Source organism: Bufo gargarizans, chromosome 1, assembly GCF_014858855.1.
Source record: "Bufo gargarizans isolate SCDJY-AF-19 chromosome 1, ASM1485885v1, whole genome shotgun sequence".
In the NCBI taxonomy this organism is placed as follows: domain Eukaryota; kingdom Metazoa; phylum Chordata; class Amphibia; order Anura; family Bufonidae; genus Bufo; species Bufo gargarizans.
The window spans coordinates 737,017,786-737,041,795 of NC_058080.1; the positions used below are offsets into that span (position 1 = coordinate 737,017,786).

At 44.2% G+C, this 24,010-nt stretch overlaps 1 protein-coding gene across 1 annotated transcript; it reads right to left on the reverse strand.

The window, feature by feature from the left end:
* Window positions 1-20,508: 20,508 nt before the first annotated feature.
* Window positions 20,509-23,002, reverse strand: LOC122924912 (oocyte zinc finger protein XlCOF6.1-like). Its single transcript, XM_044276456.1, has 2 exons — window positions 22,810-23,002; window positions 20,509-21,962 (listed from the first exon to the last, which is right to left on the reverse strand). Exons 1-2 carry the CDS (start codon window positions 22,928-22,930, stop codon window positions 20,890-20,892), a joined length of 1,194 nt encoding a protein of 397 aa, XP_044132391.1. The 5' UTR covers window positions 22,931-23,002; the 3' UTR covers window positions 20,509-20,889.
* Window positions 23,003-24,010: the final 1,008 nt, after the last annotated feature.

A 24,010-nucleotide genomic window follows, 5' to 3' on the forward strand; every position in this document is an offset into this window, starting at 1 on the left:
GTCTAATAGCTTTCATGTTCAAGACCCAATACAAACCTAAAAAAATATATATATAATAGATCCATAAAAAGTCAGGCAGCACTCCTTTGGCAGTTGAGAAGAAGGGTGCCCGCGGTAATCCCTCGATTCAGGATGATGAATAAACAATGAAAGTCCGCAGCTCTCCTTGCTGGGAGATTAAAGCTGTATTTCATGTATCGAACAAGGAGGACAAAACTCCCTTCCCAAGTTGCGGAGATTCACGCTGCATTCAGCGCGTCTCCCAATACCTAATGCGCATGTGATTGTCCATATTGCTTCCTTTGCTGGCTGGATTCATTTTTCTATCACATTATACACGGCTCGTTTCCATGATTAAAGACCACCCTGCAATCCATCTGTGGTGGTGGTGCTTGCACACTGTAGGAAAAAGCATCAGCCTCTCTGGTGGCCGGGTCCATGGGAGCGTACATGCACTAGTGCTTTTTCCTATAATGTGCAAGCAAGACCACCACTGATGGATTTCAGGGTTGTCTGTAACCATGGAAACGAGCAGTGTATAACGCAATGGAAAAAAGAATCCAGCAAACAAGGAAGCAATATGGATAATGTAACAGAACGCCTGGCACCCTGACTGGGCACCTTCCGCTGACGGATGCTCCTAGTGCTTCCAGAGGGCTCCAAGCACTCCACTTGACATCATAACCACCACAGACCCCACAAACCACCGCAGCTTGATTAGGGTCTCGCCGTCCTCCATAGACAAAAAATAAAATCACAGAAAAAACAAAGATAAAAACATCCTGCACGATACGATACAAATGTGCGGATGTCCCTGGCCATATTATTGAAGAAAACCACAGAAATAAGATAATAATGCACTTAGTAAAGTAGATGCAAGCACTATATATGGACAAAGTCCTCACTCTGATATGATAATATCTGAGACACTTAGTCAATATATTTTGATCAAAACACATCTAAGCCCACCTACCGAACACCAAGGTGGTCTCAGGTCAGGCGGGTCCTACGCTAAACCTACCTAAGCCGCTGGGCTTCTATGTTCAGGAGCGCAGACGCCGCACACATGGTGTGCTGCTCCTAGTAACCTCCATGTGCATCAAGCAACAAATGGGAGGAGGAGCAAGCACAGCCATATGTACCACCTAATTAAGTCGCTCCTCGCCGTCCTCCACCCACGCTGGACCCAAGACCGAGCTTCAGCTTCCAGTGGGTGAACCTCTCCTAAATCCATAGAGCAGGAACCAGGAACAAGCTTTTACAAGAGCTTATACTCAGGGGAGTATTGTGATATAGCAATCCGCAAGAGTGTAGTTATCCCATTCCCCAAACATGAGCCAAGACTTCATGAAGGGGTAAAGCAGGACTCCTTTATTGATGGCCACAGCTATGATGGCCACGGCCTTTTATGCACGTCCTCCAGCAAGGGCTACTCCCCCGGGGACCTGATGGAGGACAGGCACACAAAATACAGTGACCAATCAATATACAGTACGATATAACACACTCCCATATAAACAGTAAAATCCCTCCTCTCTATCCTGGTGATGATTGGATAAAGGGGCCGGACATAGTTCCATGCGGTCGATGACCAAGCCCCGCTGGGCGTTCGTTAACTTTAAAAGGCCCAATGTGTTTGTTAAATGTATCACAAGCAATGCCCATGGTGCTTGTTAATTGCGTCACAGGCAATGTCCCTTGTGCTTGTTAATTGCGTCACAGGCAATGTCCCTTGTGCTTGTTAATTGCGTCACAGGGGCCATAGTCACAGGGCAAGAGGCTGGCAAGCAGACCTCTCCAACTCCCAGTGACGAAGGTGCTTTCGTCACAGATAATAACAATACATTAGTAAGTGACTTGTATTAACTTTCTCTACATGATAAATGCCACTTACTGAAGTGAGACAACCCCTTTAAGTAAGCAAACCCCTGTTGCACCCTAAAGTGAGCTCCCTATTGCACCGTAAAGTAAATTAACCCTTTATTGCACTCTGAATGTAGTAAACACCTATTGCAACCTAAAGTATGTGAACTTCCAATGCACTATAAAATAAGTGAATCGCTTATTGTATTATAAAGGAAGTGAACCCGCTAATGCAATTTAACGTAAGTAAACCCACTTTGCACTCAGGTATTTATTTTTATGCTAAATCACACAGTTCAAAAAGTAAATCTATATCTCATCGTGAATTTGACCCTGACCTGTGAAGAAAGTCAGACATCAAAGTCAAACTCCGATATCGGGGTCAGATAGTATTTCGCCTCACACTGATATTACGATACTTGATTATGATATCTGACCATGTCCTAAAATGAACACTGTACGAGTGAGAAAAAAGACCATTGAATGTAATTTTCTCACTTACTTTATGTACTGGTAAGCTGAGGGATGTGATATCTGGCTTCTAGAATATAGGCCCTTGTAGATAGAAATAAGATTCTATGGTTCCAAGATAACGTGAGCTGATCTATAACAGACAGAGGGACCATGTCCTTTATTGCATTACGTCTAGCATATACATAGAGAAAACTTAGAAGTCAGGGTGTATAAACCTGCACAAAGCCCGGCATCCATATCTAATAAAGGGGGAACTTTCACAGCTTTTTTACTTCTGGAACATACTCCTCATACTCCGACTGTGGAGATACTGTAGGTGGTACTCTACTCGGTTCTTCAGAATCATAGTAATTCAAGTTCTGTACTTGCAAGAGCCATCAACAACTGTTAGAGACGGATCTGTACAGAGTGTGGCTTCTCTATACAAGCAATATATATGCTGTATATCAGTCAGCACTTACTGAAAGTTAGATCGCATGCTACAAGACACACTTGTAATATGTTTTGCACGCGCGTGAGAAAAATTGTCATGTTTGGTTTGGGTTAGGTGTTGTGTAGATTGTATTATTTTCCATTATAACATGGTTATAAGGGAAAATAATAACATTCTAAATACAGAATGCATAGTACAATAGGGCTGGAGGGGTTAACAAATAAATAAAGAGATTTAACTTACCTTAATCCACTTGTTCATGCAGCCCGGCTTCTCTTCTGTCTTCTTCTGTGAGGAATAGGACCTTTGATGACGTCACTGCGCTCACCACATGGTCCATCACATAATCTTTCACCACAGGTCCTTTTCCTGTGCACAGAAAAGATGAAGACAGAAGAGAAGTTGGGCTGCGTGAACAAATGTATTAAGGTGAGTTACATTTTTTTTGTTATTTTTTTTAACCCCTCCAGCCCTATTGTACTAAGCATTCTGTATTAACAATGCTATTATTTTCCCTTATAACCATGTTATAAGGGAAAATAATAAAAATAAAATCCCCATCGTCTCCTAGAAACCATGCGTGAAAAATCGCACCGCATCCGCACTTGCTTGCAGATGCTCGCGATTTTCACCCAGCCCCATTCACTTCTATGGGGCCTGAAGAATATAGAACATGCTGCAATTTTCACGCAACGCACAAGTTATGCGTGAAAATCACCGCTCGTGTGCACAGCCCCATAGACGTGAATGGGTCCGGATTCAGTGCGGGTGCAATGCGTTCCCCTGCCTGGGGATTAAGGAACCACGGGCAGGTTGGGGGACCGTGAGGCTTCCAAATCCTATTGCTTTGACAACAAGTAGTATTTGGATCGGCTGAAGCAAGAGGTTTTGTTATATGTAGTATTAATATAAATTAGTTGGTTTGATTCTTAGCCAATCCCCGCTTATTGTGGACGGATAAGATTAGTTGCTACATCAATATTATCACTATTCAGCAACAATGCATATTGCTGAATAAAAATTATATTGATTTTCAGAAAAAACTCTCTGTTGGGAATCTATATATTCCCTAGTCTGATATCAAGCCGATAATTTATACGTTTATGTCACAGGGCGCCGGCGACGCGATCTTCCTGCACTGGGCCGCCAGAGTCCTGCCTCTCTCCCTGAGCGGCGATGCACATGGCGTCCCTGTCTCTCAGGTAACAGCGGACAAAGCAGACCCGACCGCGCTCCTGCTGTCTGTACGGTTGGCGGCCTCCGTTCCCCATTTGTGACTTTCTGTGGGTTTCTAACACTGTCAACCTGTTACGGATGATATTGCAGATAGCTGGAAGTTATGGATAAACATCCGACTGGCTTGATCCCAAACTAAGGAGCATATAGGTGACCCCTGTAAAACCCTAAGAGCTCACCCTGACTGCTAAGCACATACAAGGGTCTCAGAGGTAGACGGTTGCATATCCTCGTACCTAGACTGTGTGACACCTGAAAACCCTATAATAGTGAGGGGACACGACCACCGGCTCCCTGCACTTAATACGGAGGGAGTCAGGGTCACCTAGAATCAAGCCAGCAAAGAAACACAATACAAGAAAGGACTTATCTGAACCAGCAGTAACAGAAGTCTCCAGCAGTGATCACTTCAATCCAGGAAGTAGTATAAACCGCATAGTGAGGCAGTATGGGAGGGAATATAAAAGGGAGGCAATTAGTGTGAATAGGTGCCAGCTGGGAGAAGGAAAGGAGATGACAAAATGAAACCAAAACAAAGAACATCATGCTAGAGGTACAGAAGAAAGTCTGCCAGACCTTCTCAGAGAGCTGGCGGTGACAGTACCCCTCCCTCTACGAGTGGACTCCGGACACTCAGAGCCCACCTTCTCAGGATGGGACCTATGGAAAGCCCTGATGAGACAAGTGGCCTTAATGTCCGCCAATGGGACCCACATCCTCTCCTCAGGACCATAACCCTCCCAATGAACGAGGTATTGGAGAGAACCGGGGATAATGCGAGAATCCACAATCCTAGAGACCTGAAATTCAAGATTACCGTCAACAACAATCGGAGGAGGAGGCAAAGACGAGGGTACAGTGGGTTGGAAAGTCTTTAATAGGGACCTGTGAAAAAACATTATGGATCTTCCAAGTCTGAGGAAGATCAAAACAGAAGGCAACGGGATTGATGACGGACAAGATCTTGTAAGGCCCAATAAACTTAGGACCCAATTTCCAGGAGGGAACCTTCAGTTTGATATTCTTTGTAGACAACCACACCAGATCACCCACATTCAGGTCCGTACCAGGCAAAGAATCTCTCCTCATCAGGTAAACCAGAAGACCCCTCTCCAGAGAATATCCCAAACTGCGGATGAAACCCATATGCACCAAAAAATGGTGACTTATCAGAGGACTCCTGGCGACGGTTATTTAAAGCAAACTCAGCAAGGGACAAAAAAGAACACCAATCCTCCTGATTCTCCGCCACAAAACAGCACAGATATGTCTCCAGATTCTGAATGACGCGTTCGGTCTGACCATTCGACTGCGGGTTAAAAGCAGAAGAGAACGACAACCGAACCCCCAAGCGAGAACAGAAGGCCTTCCAGAATCTGGAAACAAATTGCGTGCCCCTATCAGAAACGATGTCTGAAGGAATGCCATGCTATTTGACAATGTGATCAACAAATGCTTGCGCCAGAATCTTAGCATTGGGTAACCCAGGAAAGAGAATGAAATGCACCATTTTGCTAAAACGGTCCACTACTACCAGAATCACAGTCTTCCCCGAACGAAGCAGGTCCATAATGAAGGCCATGGACAGATGCGTCCAAGGACGGGAAGGAATGGGTAACGGGAGGAGAGAACCCGATGGCCGTGAATGAGGGACCTTGGCACGAGCGCATGTCTCGCAGGCTGCCACAAAACCCTCAACCATCTTACAAAGAGACGGCCACCAGAATCTCCGAGCAATGAGATCCACTGTGGCTCTGCTCCCCGGGTGCCCAGCAAGGACAGTATCGTGGTGCTCCTTAAAAACCTTGTGTTGTAAAGCGAGAGGCACAAACAACCTCCCAGGGGGACAAAGATCAGGAGCCTCTGCCTCCAAATCAGGATAAAGAGCCGAGACGACCACCCCTTCAGCCAAAATGGGACCCGGAAAACAATGTGACAGGGCATCAGCCTTCACATTTAGCCCTAGGGCGGAACGTGACAAAATTGAACCTAGAAAAGAATAAAGACCATTTGGCCTGTCTCGGGTATAGACGCTTGGCTGATTCCAAGTTGGCTAGATTCTTATGGTTGGTAAAAACGGTAATAGGGTATCTGGCTCCCTCTAGCCAATGGCGCCATTCCTCAAAAGCTAATTTGATGGCCAACAACTCCCTATCTCCCACATCGCAATTTCTCTCTGCGGAGGAGAGTTTCCTTTAAAAAAAAAGGCACACGGTCGCCATTTGGCAGGATAGGGACCCTGAGATAAGACCGCACCCATACCCACCTCAGAGGCGTCCACCTCAACAATAAAAGGTAGAGAGACATCTGGTTATACCAAAATGGGAGCGGAAGCAAAACTCTCTTTGATATTAGAAAAGGCCTTAAGCGCATCTACCGACCAGGAGGAAAAATCTACCCCCTTTTTAGTCATATCAGTGACTAAAAACAACAGAGGAATCATTAAAAATGAACTTTCTGTAATAATTGGCAAAACCTAAAAACCGCATCAGCGCCTTCTGATTCTCAGGAAGCTCCCAATCAAGCACAGCGCGGACCTTCTCAGGGTCCATGCGAAAACCAGAAGCGGAGAGAAGAAAACCAAGAAATGTAATCTCCGGAACCGCAAACGCACATTTTTCCAGTTTAGCGTACAATTTATTCTCCCGCAGAATGAGCAAGACCTGAGGTAGGTGGTCCCTGAGTTTTGAAATCAGGAGAAAAAAATCAAAATGTCATCTAGATACACCAGTACAAATTTCCCCATTAAATGATACAAAATGCTGTTCACAAAATGTTGGAAGACGGCCGGAGCATTCATCAAACCAAAGGGCACAAGCAAATTCTCGAAATGACCCTCAGGGGTATTGAAGGCCATCTTCCATTCGTCCCCTTCCCTGACTAGGTTGTATGCCCCTCTAAAATCCAACTTAGATAAAACTTTAGCCCCAACAATCTGGTTAACCAGCTCAGGACCGCCCTACGCAGGATTGCGACCTGGCGGCGGCCGTGTTATTCCTCCTGGGCGCGCCGGCGTGTCCTCTCGCGAGAGGCGAGATTTCCTGTGAACGAGCTGTGTGCACGCTCGTTCACAGGAACCGAAGGTAAGCGAGTGGATCTGCAGCCTGCCAGCAGCGATCGTTCAATTTTTTTAACCCCTAAAAGGTATATTAGACGCTGTATCGATAACAGCGTCTAATATACCTGCTACCTGGTCCTCTGGTGGTCCCTTTTGCTTGGATCGACCACCAGAGGACACAGGCAGCTCTGTAATAAGTAGCACCAAACACCACTACACTACACCCCCCCCCCTGACACTTATTAACCCCTTATTAAACCCTGATCATTCCATATTAGACTCCCTGATAACCCTCCTGTCATTGATCACCCCCCTGTAAGGCTCCAATCAGACGTCCGTATGTGTTTTGCAGATCCGATCCATGGATCCGAAAAACACATACGGACGTCTGAATGGAGCCTTACAGGGGGGTGATCAATGACATATAGCCCATATAGACTCCCTGATCACCCCCTTGCAAGGCTGGCTCCATTCAGAGGTCCGTATGTGTTTTGCGGATCCACGGATCGGATCCGCAAAACACATATGGACGTCTGAATGGAGCCTTACAGGGGGGTGATCAATGACAGGGGGGTGATAACCCCATATAACCCCACCCTGATCACCCCCTGTCATTGATCACCCCCCTGTAAGGCTCCATTCAGACGTCCGTATGTGTTTTGCGGATCCGATCCATGCATCCGTGGATCCGCAAAACACATACGGACCTCTGAATGGAGCCTTACAGGGCGGTGATCAATGACAGGGTGGTGATCACCCCATATAGACTCCCTGATCACCCCCCTGTCATTGATCAACCCCCTGTAAGTCTCCATTCAGACATTTTTTTGGCTGAAATTGATTTTTTTTTTATTATTTTTTTCTTACAAAGTCTCATATTCCACTAACTTGTGACAAAAAATAAAATCTCACATGAACTCACCATACCCCTCACAGAATCCAAATGCGTAATTTTTGACATTTATATTCCAGACTTCTTCTCACGCTTTAGGGCCCCTAAAATGCCAGGGCAGTATAAATACCCCACATGTGACCCCATTTTGGAAAGAAGACACCTCAAGGTATTTTGTGAGGGGCATGGCGAGTTCATGTAAAATTTTATTTTTTGTCACAAGTTAGCGGAAATGGAGACTTTGTGAGAAAAAAAACAAAAACAAAAATCAATTTCCGCTAACTTGTGCCAAAAAAATAAAACTTCTATGAACTCGCCATGCCCCTCACGGAATACCTTGGGGTGTCTTCTTTCCAAAATGGGGTCACATGTGGGGTATTTATACTGCCCAGGCATTTTAGGGGTCCTAAAGCGTGAGAAGTCTGGAATCCAAAGGCCCTCCTAAAAGATACTTGGAATTTGGGCCCCTTTGCGCACCTAGACTGCAAAAAAGTGTCACACATGTGGTATCGCTGTACTCAGGAGAAGTTGGGCAATGTGCTTTGGGGTGTCTTTTTACATATACCCATGCTGGGTGAGAGAAATATCTCTCTATAATGACAACTTTGTATAAAAAATGGGAAAAGTTGACAAGGGGTTAATTGTGCAAATCACAGTTCCCTGTAAGAGATCAGGGGCTGCCAGGAAGCAGGGGGCAGACCCCCCTCCCTCCCCAGTTTTAATTTCATTGGTGGCCAGTGCGGCGCCCCCCCCCCCCGGCCCCACCTCCCTCCCTTTATTGTATTATCATTGGTGGCCAATGTGCGACCCCCCCGCCCCCCCTCCCTCCCTCCATTGTATTATCATTGGTAGCCAGTGTCCGGCCCCCCTCCCTCCCTCCCTCTATTGCATTATCATTGGTGGCCAGTGTGCGGCCCCCCTGGCCCCACTCTATTGTATTAATATCATTGGTGGCCAGTGTGCGGCCTCCCCGCTCCCCCCCCCGATCATTGGTGGCAGCGGAGAGTTCCAATCGGAGTCCCAGTTTAATCGCTGGGGCTATAATCGGTAACCATGTGTCACAACCAGACATCTGAGAAGCTCTGACAGATGCTGTAATGCAAGGCACCAACAAACAGACCAGTGATGAAAGCAAAAAGGTGTTTATTCACCAGAAACATAAACGTCCAGGACACTTGCTGGTAACAAGGAATAATAACAAAAAAACAGGCAAGGAGATTCCAGGAATAGTCCCAACCAGTGCTGAATGATGCTGTGCACTTGGCAGTCGAGTCACTCCAGATCTTGGGTCCGCTGTAAAGTACAAAGTTCCTGCCAGTCTTCAGTCACTAGGAGTTGTGACCTATACCTGGTTGAGGGAAAATAACAGTGGGCACTGATCACCCTGAGAGACCTCCTTTTAAATGCCTGCTGACCAATCCCAGGGTGCCAAGTGTCCACTACCATAGGTGAACAAATTGCCCTGCGCCTGAGTACAAGGCCTAAGGCAATCACAAGTTGATTAACCCATGGCTGGCTCCCTAATCCACTTTGCTCTTGTGAGTCAGTATAATATGCGCCACTGGTCGACGAAGTGCATAAGAAGCGCGTACTCATGACCGTGTATCCCTTTGCGAACCTGCCCTCGTGCGTACGCACGGACGCATGATTGACTCAGCGCGAGTATGCGAGCGCGTGGACCCAGATGCGGAAACGGAAGTCGCAGGAGACACCGGAGACAACCCTGGCCGCGGCGTCTTGTCACTCGCCTGGCCACTCTGTCCCCGGGACTCCGACGGTCCTCCCCTCCGATGTCCACGCGAACGCATCTCCGCACTGGCTCGCAAAGGGGTCAGTGCTGGTGCATCAGAGACACGCATAACCTGTCCCGCAACTCCACGAGGACCCCTCCTGGTTCCCCTGGAGTGCAAAGCAGGTGAGGATCTTACAGAAGCCTTTCAGAACCTCCTCCTTGAGCTTTCTTTGATTTGGTTTTCAGTTCCTCATCTCGTTAGCCTCTCTCAGCTGTCTTGTAGTTGAATTGATTGCATCCCTTTAAAATTCCTCCCCATAATGCATTAGTGTGCAGTTTATACAACTTCCTGGAGTGTGTGTGCATGCTGATCCTATTTCCCAGTCTTCTACAAGATAAGTGTTGTACATTCATTTGTGATTTTATGTTTACTGGATCCCAGGTGACCCTGACTCCCTCCGTGTCTAGTGTAGGGAGCCGGTGGTCGTGTCCCCTCACTATTGTAGGGTGTTCAGGTGTTATATAGTCGAGGTACGAGGATATGCGATCATCCACCATTGGGGTGTTCGCATAGGCTGAGCAGTCAGGGAGAGTGCCAGGTCTCATGCAGGAGTCTCCCTTTTGTTCCTTAGTTTTGGATCCAGTGAGTCCTATATTCATTTTGCATTGTTTTGTTTCCTGTACACCTTCCGTGACACCATGGCAACCAGGACGCTACTGCAGTCCTGGTTGCCATTGTTACTTAGCAATATTAGAAGCATCATACTTACCTGCTGGGCTCCTACTGGTAAGTGACAGATCATTAAGAAATGCGCCGCACAGACCTGTCACTTACCAGTAGGAGGAGCTCCCGGCCGGTCACAGACAGCGCAGCAGGTAAGTGTGATGCTTCTAATATTGCTAAGTAACCATGGCAACCAGGACTGCAGTAGCGTCCTGGTTGCCATGGTTACCGATTGGAGCCCCAGCGATTAAACTAGGACTCCGATCGGAACTCTCCGCTGCCACCAATGATCGGGGGGGCCGGGGGGGGGGGCGCACACTGGCCACCGATGATAATACAATAGAGGGAGGGAGGGGGGGCCGCACACTGGACACCAATGATATTCAAACTGTGGAGGGAGGGGGGTCTGCCCCCTGCTCCCTGATCTCTTACAGGGGGCTATGATACGCGCACAATTAACCCCTTCAGGTGCGGCACCTGAGGGGTTAATTGTGCGGATCACAGCCCCCTGTAAGAGATCGGGTGCTGCCAGGCAGCAGGGGGCAGTCATGTACACACTTCTTAGTATATTCTAACTTGAAGCGTCCCCATCACCATGGGAATGCCTCTGTGTTAGAATATACTGTCGGATATGAGTTTTCACAATGTAACTCAAATCCGATGGTATATTCTAACAGAGGCGTTCCCATGGTGATGGGGAAGCTTCAAGTTAAAATATACCATCAGATTGGAGAAAACTCCGATCCGATGGTATAATAGGGACTCCTGACTTTACATTGAAAGTCAATGGGGGACGGATCCGTTTGCAATTGCACCATATTGTGTCAACGTCAAACAGATCCGTCCCCATTGACTTGCATTGTAAATCAGGACGGATCCGTTTGGCTCCGCAGGGCCAGGCGGACACCAAAACGACTTTTTCCTTCATGTCCGTGGATCCTCCAAAAATCAAGAAAGGAAAAAATGGACACGGATCACGGAACTACTACACCCCAAAACACATTGCCCTACTTCTCCTGAGTACGGCGATACCACATGTGTGACACTTTTTTGCAGCCTAGGTGGGCAAAGTGGCCCAAATTCCAATGAGTACTTTTAGGATTTTGAAGAAAAAAAAAAAAAAAATCATAATTTTCTGCTAACTTGTGACAAAAAATAAAAAGTTCTATGAACTCACTTGTCACCACCAGACATCTGAGAAGCTCTGACAGACGTTCTTCAGAACCTCCTCCTTGAGGTTCCTTTTGTTTTGCTTTCGTTTTCTCATCTCGTTAGCCTCTCTCAGCTGTCATGTAGTTTCACTGATTGCATCCCTTTAAATCCCTTCCCATACTGCATCACTTTGCGGTTTATACAACTTCCTGGAGTGTGTGCATGCTGGATGCTACTGAGTCTTCTACAGATAAGTTTTGTTCATTCATTTGTGTTTTTATGTTTGCTGGATCCCAGGTGACCCTGACTCCCTCTGTATCAAGTGTAGGGAGCCGGTGGTCGTGTCCCCTCACTATTATAGGGTGTTCAGGTGTTATACAGTCGAGGAATGAGGATATGCAATCATCTACCATTGAGATTTTTGCATAGGCTGAGCAGTTAGGGAGAGAGCCAGGTCTGTTGCAGGGCTCTCCCTTTGGTTCCTTAGTTTTGGATCCAGTCAGTCGTATCTTCATTTTGTGTCTTCTAGTTTTCTGTACACCTTCCGTGACATCACTATGCCCATCAGTGAATACCTTAGGGTGTCTACTTTCCGAAATGGGGTCCTTTGTGGGGTGTTTGTACTGTCTGGCCATTGTAGAACCTCAGGAAACATGACAGGTGCTCAGAAAGTCAGAGCTGCTTCAAAATGCGGAAATTCACATTTTTGTACCATAGTTTGTAAACGCTATAACATTTACCCAAACCATTTATTTTTTTACCCAAACATTTTTTTTTATCAAAGACATGTGGAACAATAAATTTAGAGAAATTTTATATAGAAATGTAGTTTTTTAAAAAAAAATTACAACTGAAAGTGAAAAATGTCATTTTTTTGAAAAATTTTTGTTAAATTTTGATTAATAACAAAAAAAGTAAAAATGTCAGCAGCAATAAAGTACCTCTGAAAGAGACGCCGTGAGGCAATTCTCTCTGCAAAAGTCACTCCAACCATTTATTTGCCTTGCTTGCCAATCAATGGTGGGGTTATGTTTAGTAAGCCAGGGTAGCCCCAACACTAGAGGAGTAGGTAATCCGCTTAGGACGAAACATGACATATCCTCAAAATGAGCATCACCCACAGTCAAACGGATATTGTGAACTATGCCCTTTAATGATTTTTGACAAAGTGGAGCGGAATCGATAGCAAAAACAGGTATATCCTTTTCCAAAGTGCATACCTGGAAACCATGTGTTATAGCAAATTGATTATCATTGAGATTGACAGCTGCTCCACTATCTACAAAAATCTCACAAACAATGTTCTTGCTATCTAGCGCCACCCTGGCAGGTAGGACAAAACAGGAACTACAAGCAAACGGCAAACCTTCAATTTCCACATCAACCTTGCCAATAGTAGCAAATGGAAAGTTTTTAGAGGGTTTTTTCTTTTTGTTTCTTTATTACCCTCAGAAAACTCCCTGAATCTCCTAGAGGGGCAAACATTAGCCAAATGATTTATTCCCCCACAAGAGAAACAAACCCTCCTCTGAGAGCTGAATCCTCTACTATCAGAGGCAAGCAAACCCAGCTGCATGGCCTTCTGCTCAGAGGGGATTGAGAGAGACTGAGGCCCCTGCGCACTGAATGAGACTGCTCCACTGTCCTCGGACTGAATATATGACATCAATCCCTCCGAAAAACCATGGCAAAATTGACTTCGGAGTGCAGCATCGTTCCAACCAGCATCAGCTGCCCATCTCTGAAATTCAGAACAATATATCTCTGTGGACTGTTTACCCTGGCATAAAAGACGCAGTTTAGATTCAGCCAGAGCAATACGATCCGGGTCATCATATATCTGCCCCAGGGCTACAAAAAATTCATCCACCGTTCGGTGAGGCCGTGCCCCCACCGGCAGCAAAAAGGCCTAAGACTGAGCGTTATCCCTGAGCAGCGAGATGATGATCCCCACCCTCTGCTCCTCATCACCAGAGGAATGGGGAAGTAGGCGAAAATGGAGTTTGCAAGCCTCTCTAAAGCGAACAAAATTCTCACTACCCCCGGAGAACGTATCCGGAAGCGAGATCTTAGGCTCTGAACAAACTCCATGAACGCAAGCAGAACCGGTCACCTGAAACTGAGACACAGTTTTACGGAGATCTGCTACCTCCAGTGAAAGACCCTGCATGCGGTCAATCAAGGCTGAAACCAGATCCATGCTTAAGACGGTAATGGCGGTTTATAATGTCACGGATGATATTGCAGATCGCTGGAAGTTATGGATAAACATCCGACTGGCTTGATCCCAAACTAAGGAGCATAAAGGTGACCCCTGTAAAACCCTAAGAGCTCACCCTGACTGTTAAGCACATTCAAGGGTCTCAGATGTAGACTGTTGCATGCCCTCGTACCTAGACTGTGTGACACCTGCACTTAATACGGAGGGAGTCAGGGTCACCTAGAATCAAGCCAGCAAAGAAACACAATACAAGAAAGGACTTATCTAAACCAGCAGTAACAGAAGTCTCCAGCAGTGATCACTTCAATCCAGGAAGTAGTATAAACTGCAAAATGAGGCAGTATGGGAGGGAATATAAAGGGAGGCAATTAGTGTAAATAGGTGCCAGCTGGGAGAAGGAAAGGAGATGACAAAGTGAAACCAAAACAAAGAACACCATGCAAGAGGTACAGAAGAACGTCTGTCAGACCTTCTCAGAGAGCTGGCGATGACACAACCCCTTTTCTAAAAAGGAGGTGGGGCTTAACAAAAGGGGCATGCCCTCCACAGCCCTTAGCTGGTGTAGTATTGGATTTTTTTGGGCACACTGTCTTCTAGAAGATATTCCACAGTTCATATAAGACAGGAGTATAGAATGGCTCCAGTGCCTGGGAATTAACATCTGTTGAGGAAGGGTTGAGGGGACATGTAACCACTGCAGCCAATCACTGCCCATAGTGGTAAAATGTCACCTGTGTGGCAGGTGACTCAGGGACATAATGAGTGGGTGACATCACTACTACAGGCAGCGATTGGCTGCAATGGTCATGTGCCTCTCCCACCTTTTCCTCAAAAGGATGATGATTTTCAGAGACCTAGGACCTGCAGAGTTAGCAATGGAACCAGGATGCATTGACACGTACAAGGTAAATATGAACCCTACTGTGGGTCTGGCAGCTCTGAAGGGGTCTAATAAAAAGTTTAAAGTTGAGAAACCCCTTTAAAATACAGTCTAGTGAATTGAAAATAGCATTGTTCTGCAATGACATCCTGAGAAGATCCCTCGGGATGTTATTCCTGAAAAGATCCCGTAGCCCAAAACTCAAAGTACAACTGCTGAAATTCTTAGGTCTAGAAAGGACATTCTTGGAACCACAGAAAGAAAAAAGAAAAATTATTTCATAAATGAAACGCTTTATTGTTAAACATTCATGGAGGACACTTCAGGGCGATGCTACATAACATTATGTGCAACATAATGAAAACAGCAGAGTTGTTTATTATGATTTCAGACATATCTGAAATGTGGGGTCCACCTCTGGGATCTGCACCTATCTTTAGAATGGAAGGGGGGGGGGGTGCCCTGATATTGTCCTATTGGCCACTATATCAAAGATCCAAGCTGCAAGATCTGGTCTGGTTTAAAAAAAACTGGCAAAGTTCCTGCCCTACTGTTTCTGGAATGTCCATGAAATTGAATGGAAGTTATGGGCTATACTAATTTTTTTATTACATCCAGATCCAGATACTGGTTTGAAAACTGCAGACTGCTAATAAAAACCCGAATTCAGTGTTTAGTACACTGCAGACAGAAGATGGAAGCCGGCTCATATATCTCCCCGATGCACTCGCTAACTAATCAGCCACTGGAGACATAGGGGAGAGAAGCAGTGCCACTGCTCACCGCAGCCAGTGTGAATATAGTTGGGGACAAGCACTGCGACAGACCACAGGGACAGATATGTGTACAGCCATGCCCAGATCCAGCAGCAGCAGCCAAAACAGATTGCTGAACATGATGGAAGATTATTCAACCACTGCACCGACCAGATGCAAATCAGCAAACTGATAGACACCAACTGAACAACCAGGTTTAGTTGTACCTGTGCTGGGCCCTTTCCTCAGCACATACCCCGACCCCATGGCCTTCTGAGTAGACAGAGTGGACGAGCCGCAGGAATGGGCCCGGTTTGCTATCAGTGTACTGTCTTATCCAGCCTCCAGTGTACTGTCAGAGAAAACATTTGTGAAAATGGATCCATAAGATCTTCTATTGTGGACAGTGGCTATTTATCACCAGCCCAATGATGCCACTGCCGCTGTCTACCTGTCCATCATGTTCCCTACACTGCTACTACTACCCCTACACAGGTGCACATCTCCTGCCTTGTCTGTCAGATTTCATACCGTACTGCTACAGCTACTACTGCCACCACCGCCACAACTGCTACCCCTACACAGGCGCAAATCTCCTGCCTCCTTGTCTGTTATGTTTGTACTCCTGCAGCTACCACTATTCCTGCCGCTATTACTACTACTCCTACACAGCTGAAGTTCTGCTACTTTGTCAGGTTAAATATTGTTCTGCTCCCATTACTACTACTCCTAAACAGGTGCACATCTGCCTCCTTGTCTGTCAGATTTCATACTATACTGCTGCAGTTACTACTGCCACCATTGCCACTACTGCTACTCCTACATAGTCGCAAATCTCCTGCCTTGTGCGTCATGTTTTATACTGCACATCTGCCACTGAAACTACTACTACACCTGCTGCTATTACTACTACTCCCTGCACAGCTGCGGATCTCCTACTTTGTCAGGATAATATTGTACTGCTCCCATTTCTACTACCCCTACACAGATGCACATCTCCTGCCTTGTCCGTCAGGTCCAGTACAATACTGCTGCTGCTCCCCAAAAAGTGAGCATTCTTGAAATTCTTGTTCAGAACAAGTCACTGCTTCTGACACCACCCTGAGTGTAAACACTGCCAGACATCCACCCCTTTAGAGAGATGTTTTGGATGATTTATTTTATTTTAACCGCCTGCCGCACACCTAACGCCGAAAGGCGTCATTGCTGCGGCGCTCTCAGGCTACACTAACGCCGATTGGCGTCATCTCGCGTGAGCCGAGATTTCCTGTGAACGCGCGCACACAGGCGCGGAAGGTAAGCGAGTGGATCTGCAGCCTGCCAGCGGCGATCGCTCACTGGCAGGCGGGAGATGCGATTTTTTTTAACCCCTAACAGGTATATTAGACGCTGTTTTGATAACAGCGTCTAATATACCTGCTACCTGGTCCTCTGGTGGTCCCTTTTGCCTGATCGACCACCAGAGGACACAGGCAGCTCTGTAAAGTAGCACCAAACACCACTACACTACACCCCCCCTGTCACATATTAACCCCTGATCACCCCATATAGACTCCCTGATCACCCCCCTGTCATTGATAAACCCCCGGTAAGGCTAGCTCTATTCAGAGTTCCGTATGTGTTTTGCGGATCCACGGATCGGATCCGCAAAACACATACGGACGTCTTGGTGATCACCCCCCTGTCATTGATCACCCCCCTGTAAGGCTCCATTCAGACGGCCATATGTTTTTTACATATCCACGGATACATGGATCGGATCCGCAAAACACATACGGATGTCTAAATGGAGTCTTACAGGGGGGTGATTACCCCATATAGACTCCCTGATCATTCCCCTGTCATTGATCACCCCCCTGTAAGGCTCCATTCAGACGTCTGTATGTGTTTTGCGGATCCGATCCATGTATCCGTGGATCCGTAAAAAACATATGGACGTCTGAATGGAGCCTTACAGGGGGGGTGATCACCCCATATACACTCCCTGATCACCCCCCTGTCATTGATCACCCCCCCTGTAAGGCTCCATTCAGAATTTTTTTGGCCCAAGTTAGCGGGAAATTGTTTTTTTTTTTTTTCTTACAAAGTCTCATATTCCACTAACTTGTGTCAAAAAATAAAATCTCACATGACCTCACCATACCCCTCACGGAATCCAAAATGCGTAAAAATTTTTAGACATTTATATTCCAGACTTCTACTCCCTTCTACCCCTAAAATGCCAGGGCAGTATAAATACCCCACAATTGACCCCATTTTGGAAAGAAGACACCCCAAGGTATTTCGTGATGGGCATAGTGAGTTCATGGAAGTTTTTATTTTTTATCACAAGTTAGTGGAATATGAGACTTTGTAAGGAAAGAAAAAATAAAAAAAATCATTTTCTGCTAACTTGTTACAAAAAATAAAAAGTTCTATGAACTCACTATGCCCATCAGCGAATACCTTAGGGCATGGATGTCAAACTCATGGCCCTCCAGATGTTGCAAAACTACAACTCCCATCATTCCCTGATAGCTTTAGTATGCCCAGGCATGATGGGAGTTGTAGTTTTGCAACAGCTGGAGGGCCACGAGTTTGACATCCCTGCCTTAGGGTGTCTACTTTCCGAAATGGGGTAATTTGTGAGGTTTTTCTACTGTCTGGGCATTGTAGAACCTCAGGAAACATGACAGGTGCTCAGAAAGTCAGAGCTGCTTCAAAAAGCGGAAATTCACATTTTTGTACCATAGTTTGTAAACGCTATAGCTTTTACCCAAACCATTTTTTAGACATTTATATTCCAGACTTCTTCTCACGCTTTAGGGCCCCTAAAATGCCAGGGCAGTATAAATACCCCACATGTGACCCCATTTCGGAAAGAAGACACCCAAAGGTATTCGCTGAGGGGCATATTAAGTCCATGAAAGATTGAAATTTTTGTCCCAAGTTAGCGGAAAGGGAGACTTTGTGAGAAAATACAAAATAAAATCAATTTCCGCTAACTTGTGCCAAAAATATAATAATTCTATGAACTCGCCATGCCCCTCATTGAATACCTTGGGGTGTCTTCTTTCCAAAATGGGGTCACATGTGGGGTATTTATACTGCCCTGGCAGTTTACGGGCCCTAAAGCGTGAGAAGAAGTCTGGGATCCAAATGTCTAAAAATGCCCTCCTAAAAAGGAAATTGGGCCCCTTTGCGCATCTAGGCTGCAAAAAAGTCACACATCTGGTATCGCCGTACTCAGGAGAAGTTGGGCAATGTGTTTTGGGGTGTCATTTTACATATACCCATGCTGGGTGAGATAAATATCTTGGTCAAATGCCAACTTTGTATAAAAAAAAAAAATGGGAAAAGTTGTCTTTTGCCGAGATATTTCTCTCACCCAGCATGGGTATATGTAAAATGACACCCCAAAACACATTGCCCAACTTCTCCCGAGTACGGCGATACCACATGTGTGACACTTTTTTGCAGCCTAGGTGGGCAAAGGGGCCCACATTCCAAATAGCACCTTTAGGATTTCACAGGTAATTTTTTACACATTTTGATTTCAAACTACTTCCCACACATTAGGGCCCCTAAATTGCCAGGGCAGTATAAATACCCCACAATTGACCCCATTTTGGAAAGAAGACACCCCAAGGTATTTCGTGATGGGCATAGTGAGTTCATGGAAGTTTTTATTTTTTGTCACAAGTTAGTGGAATATGAGACTTTGTAAGGAAAAAAAAAGTTTTTTTTTTACTGTTTGGGCATTGTAGAACCTCAGGAAACATGACAGGTGCTCAGAAAGTCAGAGCTGCTTCAAAAAGCGGAAATTCACATTTATGTACCATAGTTTGTAAATGCTATAGCTTTTACCCAAACCATTTTTTTTTTACCCAAACATTTTTTTTTTTAATCAAAGACATGTAAAACAATAAATTTAGATAAAAATTTATATATGGATGTCATTTAAAAAAAAAAATTACAACTATAAGTGAAAAATGTCCCAAAATTTCGTTAAATTTCGATTAATAACAAATAAAAAGTAAAAATGTCAGCAGCAATGAAATACCACCAAATGAAAGCTCTATTAGTGAGAAGAAAAGGAGGTAAAATTCATTTGGGTGGCAAGTTGCATGACCGAGCAATAAACCTTTAAAGTTGTGGAGTGCCGATTTGTAAAAAAGGGCCTGGTCACTAGGGGGGTATAAACCTGTGGTCCTTAAGTGGTTAAAAAGCATAACAAAGCCAAAAGTGCAATGTGTTGTTAAACAGTTTGCTTATTACCACCGGCCACCATCTGTTATCCATATCTATATATTTCACTGCCACTTTAACATTGTCAATGCTGCCTTGACGTTAAAACCCTACAAGACTTCAGAATGTCATTCACAATTCATTAGGGCAATCTGAGCACTGTCACTTTGGTTTGAATTTATTTGTACCCAAATGGAATCTGCTGATTTCAGAAATTTGCTCCTGCGTGACTTCTCTGATGTGTGACAAGATCTGTTTTTTGTAAAAAACATTTCCCACATTCTGAACACAAATACGGCTTTTCCCATGTGTTACTTCTCTTATGTCTAACAAAATTTTATTTTTGTGTAAAGCATTTCCCACATTCTGAACATGAATATGGCTTCTCTCCTGTGTGATTTCTCTCATGTATAACAAGATTTGTTTTGATTTTAAAAAATTTCCCACATTCTGAACACAAAAACGGCTTCTCTCATGTATAACTAGATTTGATTTATTTGTAAAACATTTCCCACATTCTGAACACGAATATGGCTTCTCTCATGTATAACTAGATTTGATTTATTTGTAAAACATTTCCCACATTCTTAACACGAATATGGCTTCTCTCATGTATAACTAGATATGATTTTTGTGTAAAACATTTCCCAAATTCTGAACATGAATATGGCGTCTCTCCTGTGTGATTTCTCTCATGTATAACTAGATTTGATTTATTTGTAAAACATTTCCCACATTCTGAACATGAATATGGCTTCTCTCCTGTGTGACTTCTTCTATGTCTAATAAGACCTAATTGAGCTTTAAAACATTTCCCACATTCTGAACATGAATATGGCTTCTCTCCTGTGTGATTTCTCTCATGTATAACAAGATTTGATTTGATTTTAAAACCTTTCCCACATTCTGAACACAAAAACGGCTTCTCTCCTGTATAACTAGATTTGATTTTTGTGTAAAACATTTCCCACATTCTGAACACGAATAATGCTTCTCTCATGTGTGATTTCTCTCATGTATAACTAGGTTTGATTTTTGTGTAAAACATTTCCCACATTCTGAACATGAATATTCTCCTGTGTGACTTCTCTTATGCTTAACAAAACTTGATTTATCTTTAAAACATTTCCCACATTCTGAACATGAATATGGCTTCTCTCCTGTGTGATTTCTCTCATGTATAACTAGATTTGATTTTTGTGTAAAACATTTCCCACATTCTGAACACGAATAATGCTTCTCTCATGTGTGATTTCTCTCATGTATAACTAGGTTTGATTTTTGTGTAAAACATTTCCCACATTCTGAACATGAATATTCTCCTGTGTGACTTCTCTTATGCTTAACAAAACTTGATTTATCTTTAAAACATTTCCCACATTCTGAACATGAATATGGCTTCTCTCCTGTGTGATTTCTCTCATGTATAACTAGAATTGATTTCCTTGTAAAACATTTCCCACATTCTGAACATGAATATGGCTTCTCTCCTGTGTGAATTCTCTCATGTATAACAAGATTTGATTTGATTTTAAAACCTTTCCCACATTCTGAACACGAAAACGGCTTCTCTCCTGTGTGACTTCTCTCATGCTTAACAAGATCTGATTTTTGTGTAAAACTTTTCCCACATTCTGAACACGAATATGGCTTCTCTCCTGTGTGAATTCTCTCATGCATAACAAGATATGATTTTTGTGTAAAACATTTCCCACATTCTGAACATGAATATGGCTTCTCTCCTGTGTGAATTCTCTGATGTGTAACTAGTTTTGATTTTTGTGTAAAACATTTCCCACATTCTGAACACGAATATGGCTTCTCTCCTGTGTGACTTCTCTCATGCATAACAAGATATAATTTGTGTGTAAAACATTTCCCACATTCTGAACATGAATATGGCTTCTCTCCTGTGTGAATTCTCTGATGTATAACAAGATTTGATTTGATTTTAAAACCTTTCCCACATTCTGAACACTTAAACATCTCTCCTATGTGGCTTTTTTTATGTCTAACAAGATGTATTTTATCTGTAAAGCACTCCCCACATTCTGAACAGGAATATGGCTTCTCCCCAGTGCAAATTCTTCTATATGTAGAAAGACTTGATCTTTTTGTGAACTCTTTACCACAGTGAAACATTTCACCCTCTTTCTGGTCAAGAGAAAGTTCCTCATGATGAGGAAGATTATATGTACTGTGAAGTCCTGGATGTACATTAGTATTTTCTCCTGAAGAGCGCTGCATATCTTCATCTTCTACTTTATAATTTAGTGACAACAAATTTCCTTCAGAATTTGTACTGGGATTTTCTGCTAAAATAAAAAACAATTAATTTGTGGCATTTATTTTATAATCTAGAGAAAAAAAAAATGTATAGATTTCCTATTAGGCTGGAAGTGTATCCAGCAGGAACTAGAGGTATATAGTAAGTCATGTATTTTCAAGACACTTCTGGCTTTGGTTCAAAAAGCAGCACCAAAACTGAATGTGTGATTCCAGCCTTTTAAAGTTTTCTATAACACAAAGTTTAGGATTCTGGTCTACACCTAATTTTATTACCCAAATCTAGCTAAAAATCGTGAAAAACCCAACAAGCCTGTCTTTTGAGAACATATTTGACATTTCTATGCCAAGTGGGCATCACACTAATACAATAAGTTTACATAATAAGATCTATCACAACATTCCTGATCACAAACTGCATTCACTATTAAATCAATCTCTTAGACCTGATGGTTTTACTAGTAAAATCTATACTATAATGCCCACCTATGGATTACCTGACAAGCTCTTTGTAATGTACCTCCTCCTCTGCTGCTGATATCGCACACTGTAAAACCCTTTTCACCATTATGAAAAAAATAATAATAATCCATACATCTTTGCAAAGCCTCAATGCACAATGACAGTAGATGAAGGTCACTGGCGGCATGTAATTCCTGCACGAGATACATATAACTCATCATGATATCACAGACACAAAAGCTGTGCCTGCATTATCCCCGGTGATAACTGTCAGCTGGATAATGGAAACACTACATGATGTGATGGGGACATCTCCAATCAAAGAGCAGCACAGCAGGTGATCAGATTCTCCTCCTGCCGTGAAGACACCAAGGGCAGAATCTGAAGTCACTTTCTCCATTCATGATTCCATACCTGTGATGACATCTCCTGGTATGTCCTCCTCCACCTCACTCTTACACGGGGGATCGCCCATCATCCTCTCTTCTTCATCCTCTACTTTAATATCAGTCAGATCTTCCCCCTGATTTGTCATCTGTAACAATTCAGTACAATACAGCGGACAGGAGGGAAATCTAACATATCCACATGAGAGACCCCCACAATCTATGACCCCTCTATGACTGCAGGACCCCCCTATAGATGTGTATAGGGCTTAGCTCCATCTACCTGAAGATTCTCCAGGACCTTCTCCTCTGGACAGTCCTGGGAATACAGAGGACGGGGACATCTCTCTGGTGGATTTCTCCTCCTGGATCCATCTGTGGAGACACAAGCACACAGTGACTGAATACATGGCATCCTGTAGATCTGTCTATAGATCAGACTTCTCTCAGCTGCTTCACTTCTAGGTTTAGTTATCGGGGGAAATAACAATATTCTGTGTCTCACCACCTATGCCGAGGTCTCAGCACCTAGCAGGCCACAGGCCCAAAGTATCCTCTGGTCTATGAGAGCAAATGGCAGGCAGTTGGATGATGGCTACTTTTCCACAATAGTACATTTTAAGAATGAGCATACAGATATATATGGCTGGGGGGAGTGAATCCTTTTATGAGCCTTCTACAGCACCCGAGGACACCTCTGCTTTTGGAGGTAAATTTCAAGAGAGAATCCACATCAAAGTACAATGCTCACTAATGACTAGTGCGTGGAGGAGAAGACTATCTGGTCTGATTCCACAGTAGAGCTACTGAAGAACAAACTGCTGACATTACTGCCGACAATGATGGAAAAGGAGAGACAGACGACAGATCCTCCTATCATCTTCCGTAGGAACTGGGTTATGCAAGAAAAGAAGAGCTCAACAATCATCTACTGCATCAAAAAGGGGCATCTGCACCGAGACATCCCCCAACAGCTCCTGGAGGAGAATTACTTTAGCAGGAAGCCACCGGAGATCCTTCAGGTGAATGAAGCCCATCAATATGTCTGACTTACAAGGAAAATTCAGGGACTTAACGTCATGTGTAAAGAGTCTAACCTGTCGTGCTCCTCCATTACATGTCACTGCACACACGTGTATACACTGCACATGACGGGTCTTACCCTGTGATATAAGAGGCTGGTGCTTCTCCATTACATGTCACTGCACACACGTGTATACACTGCACAT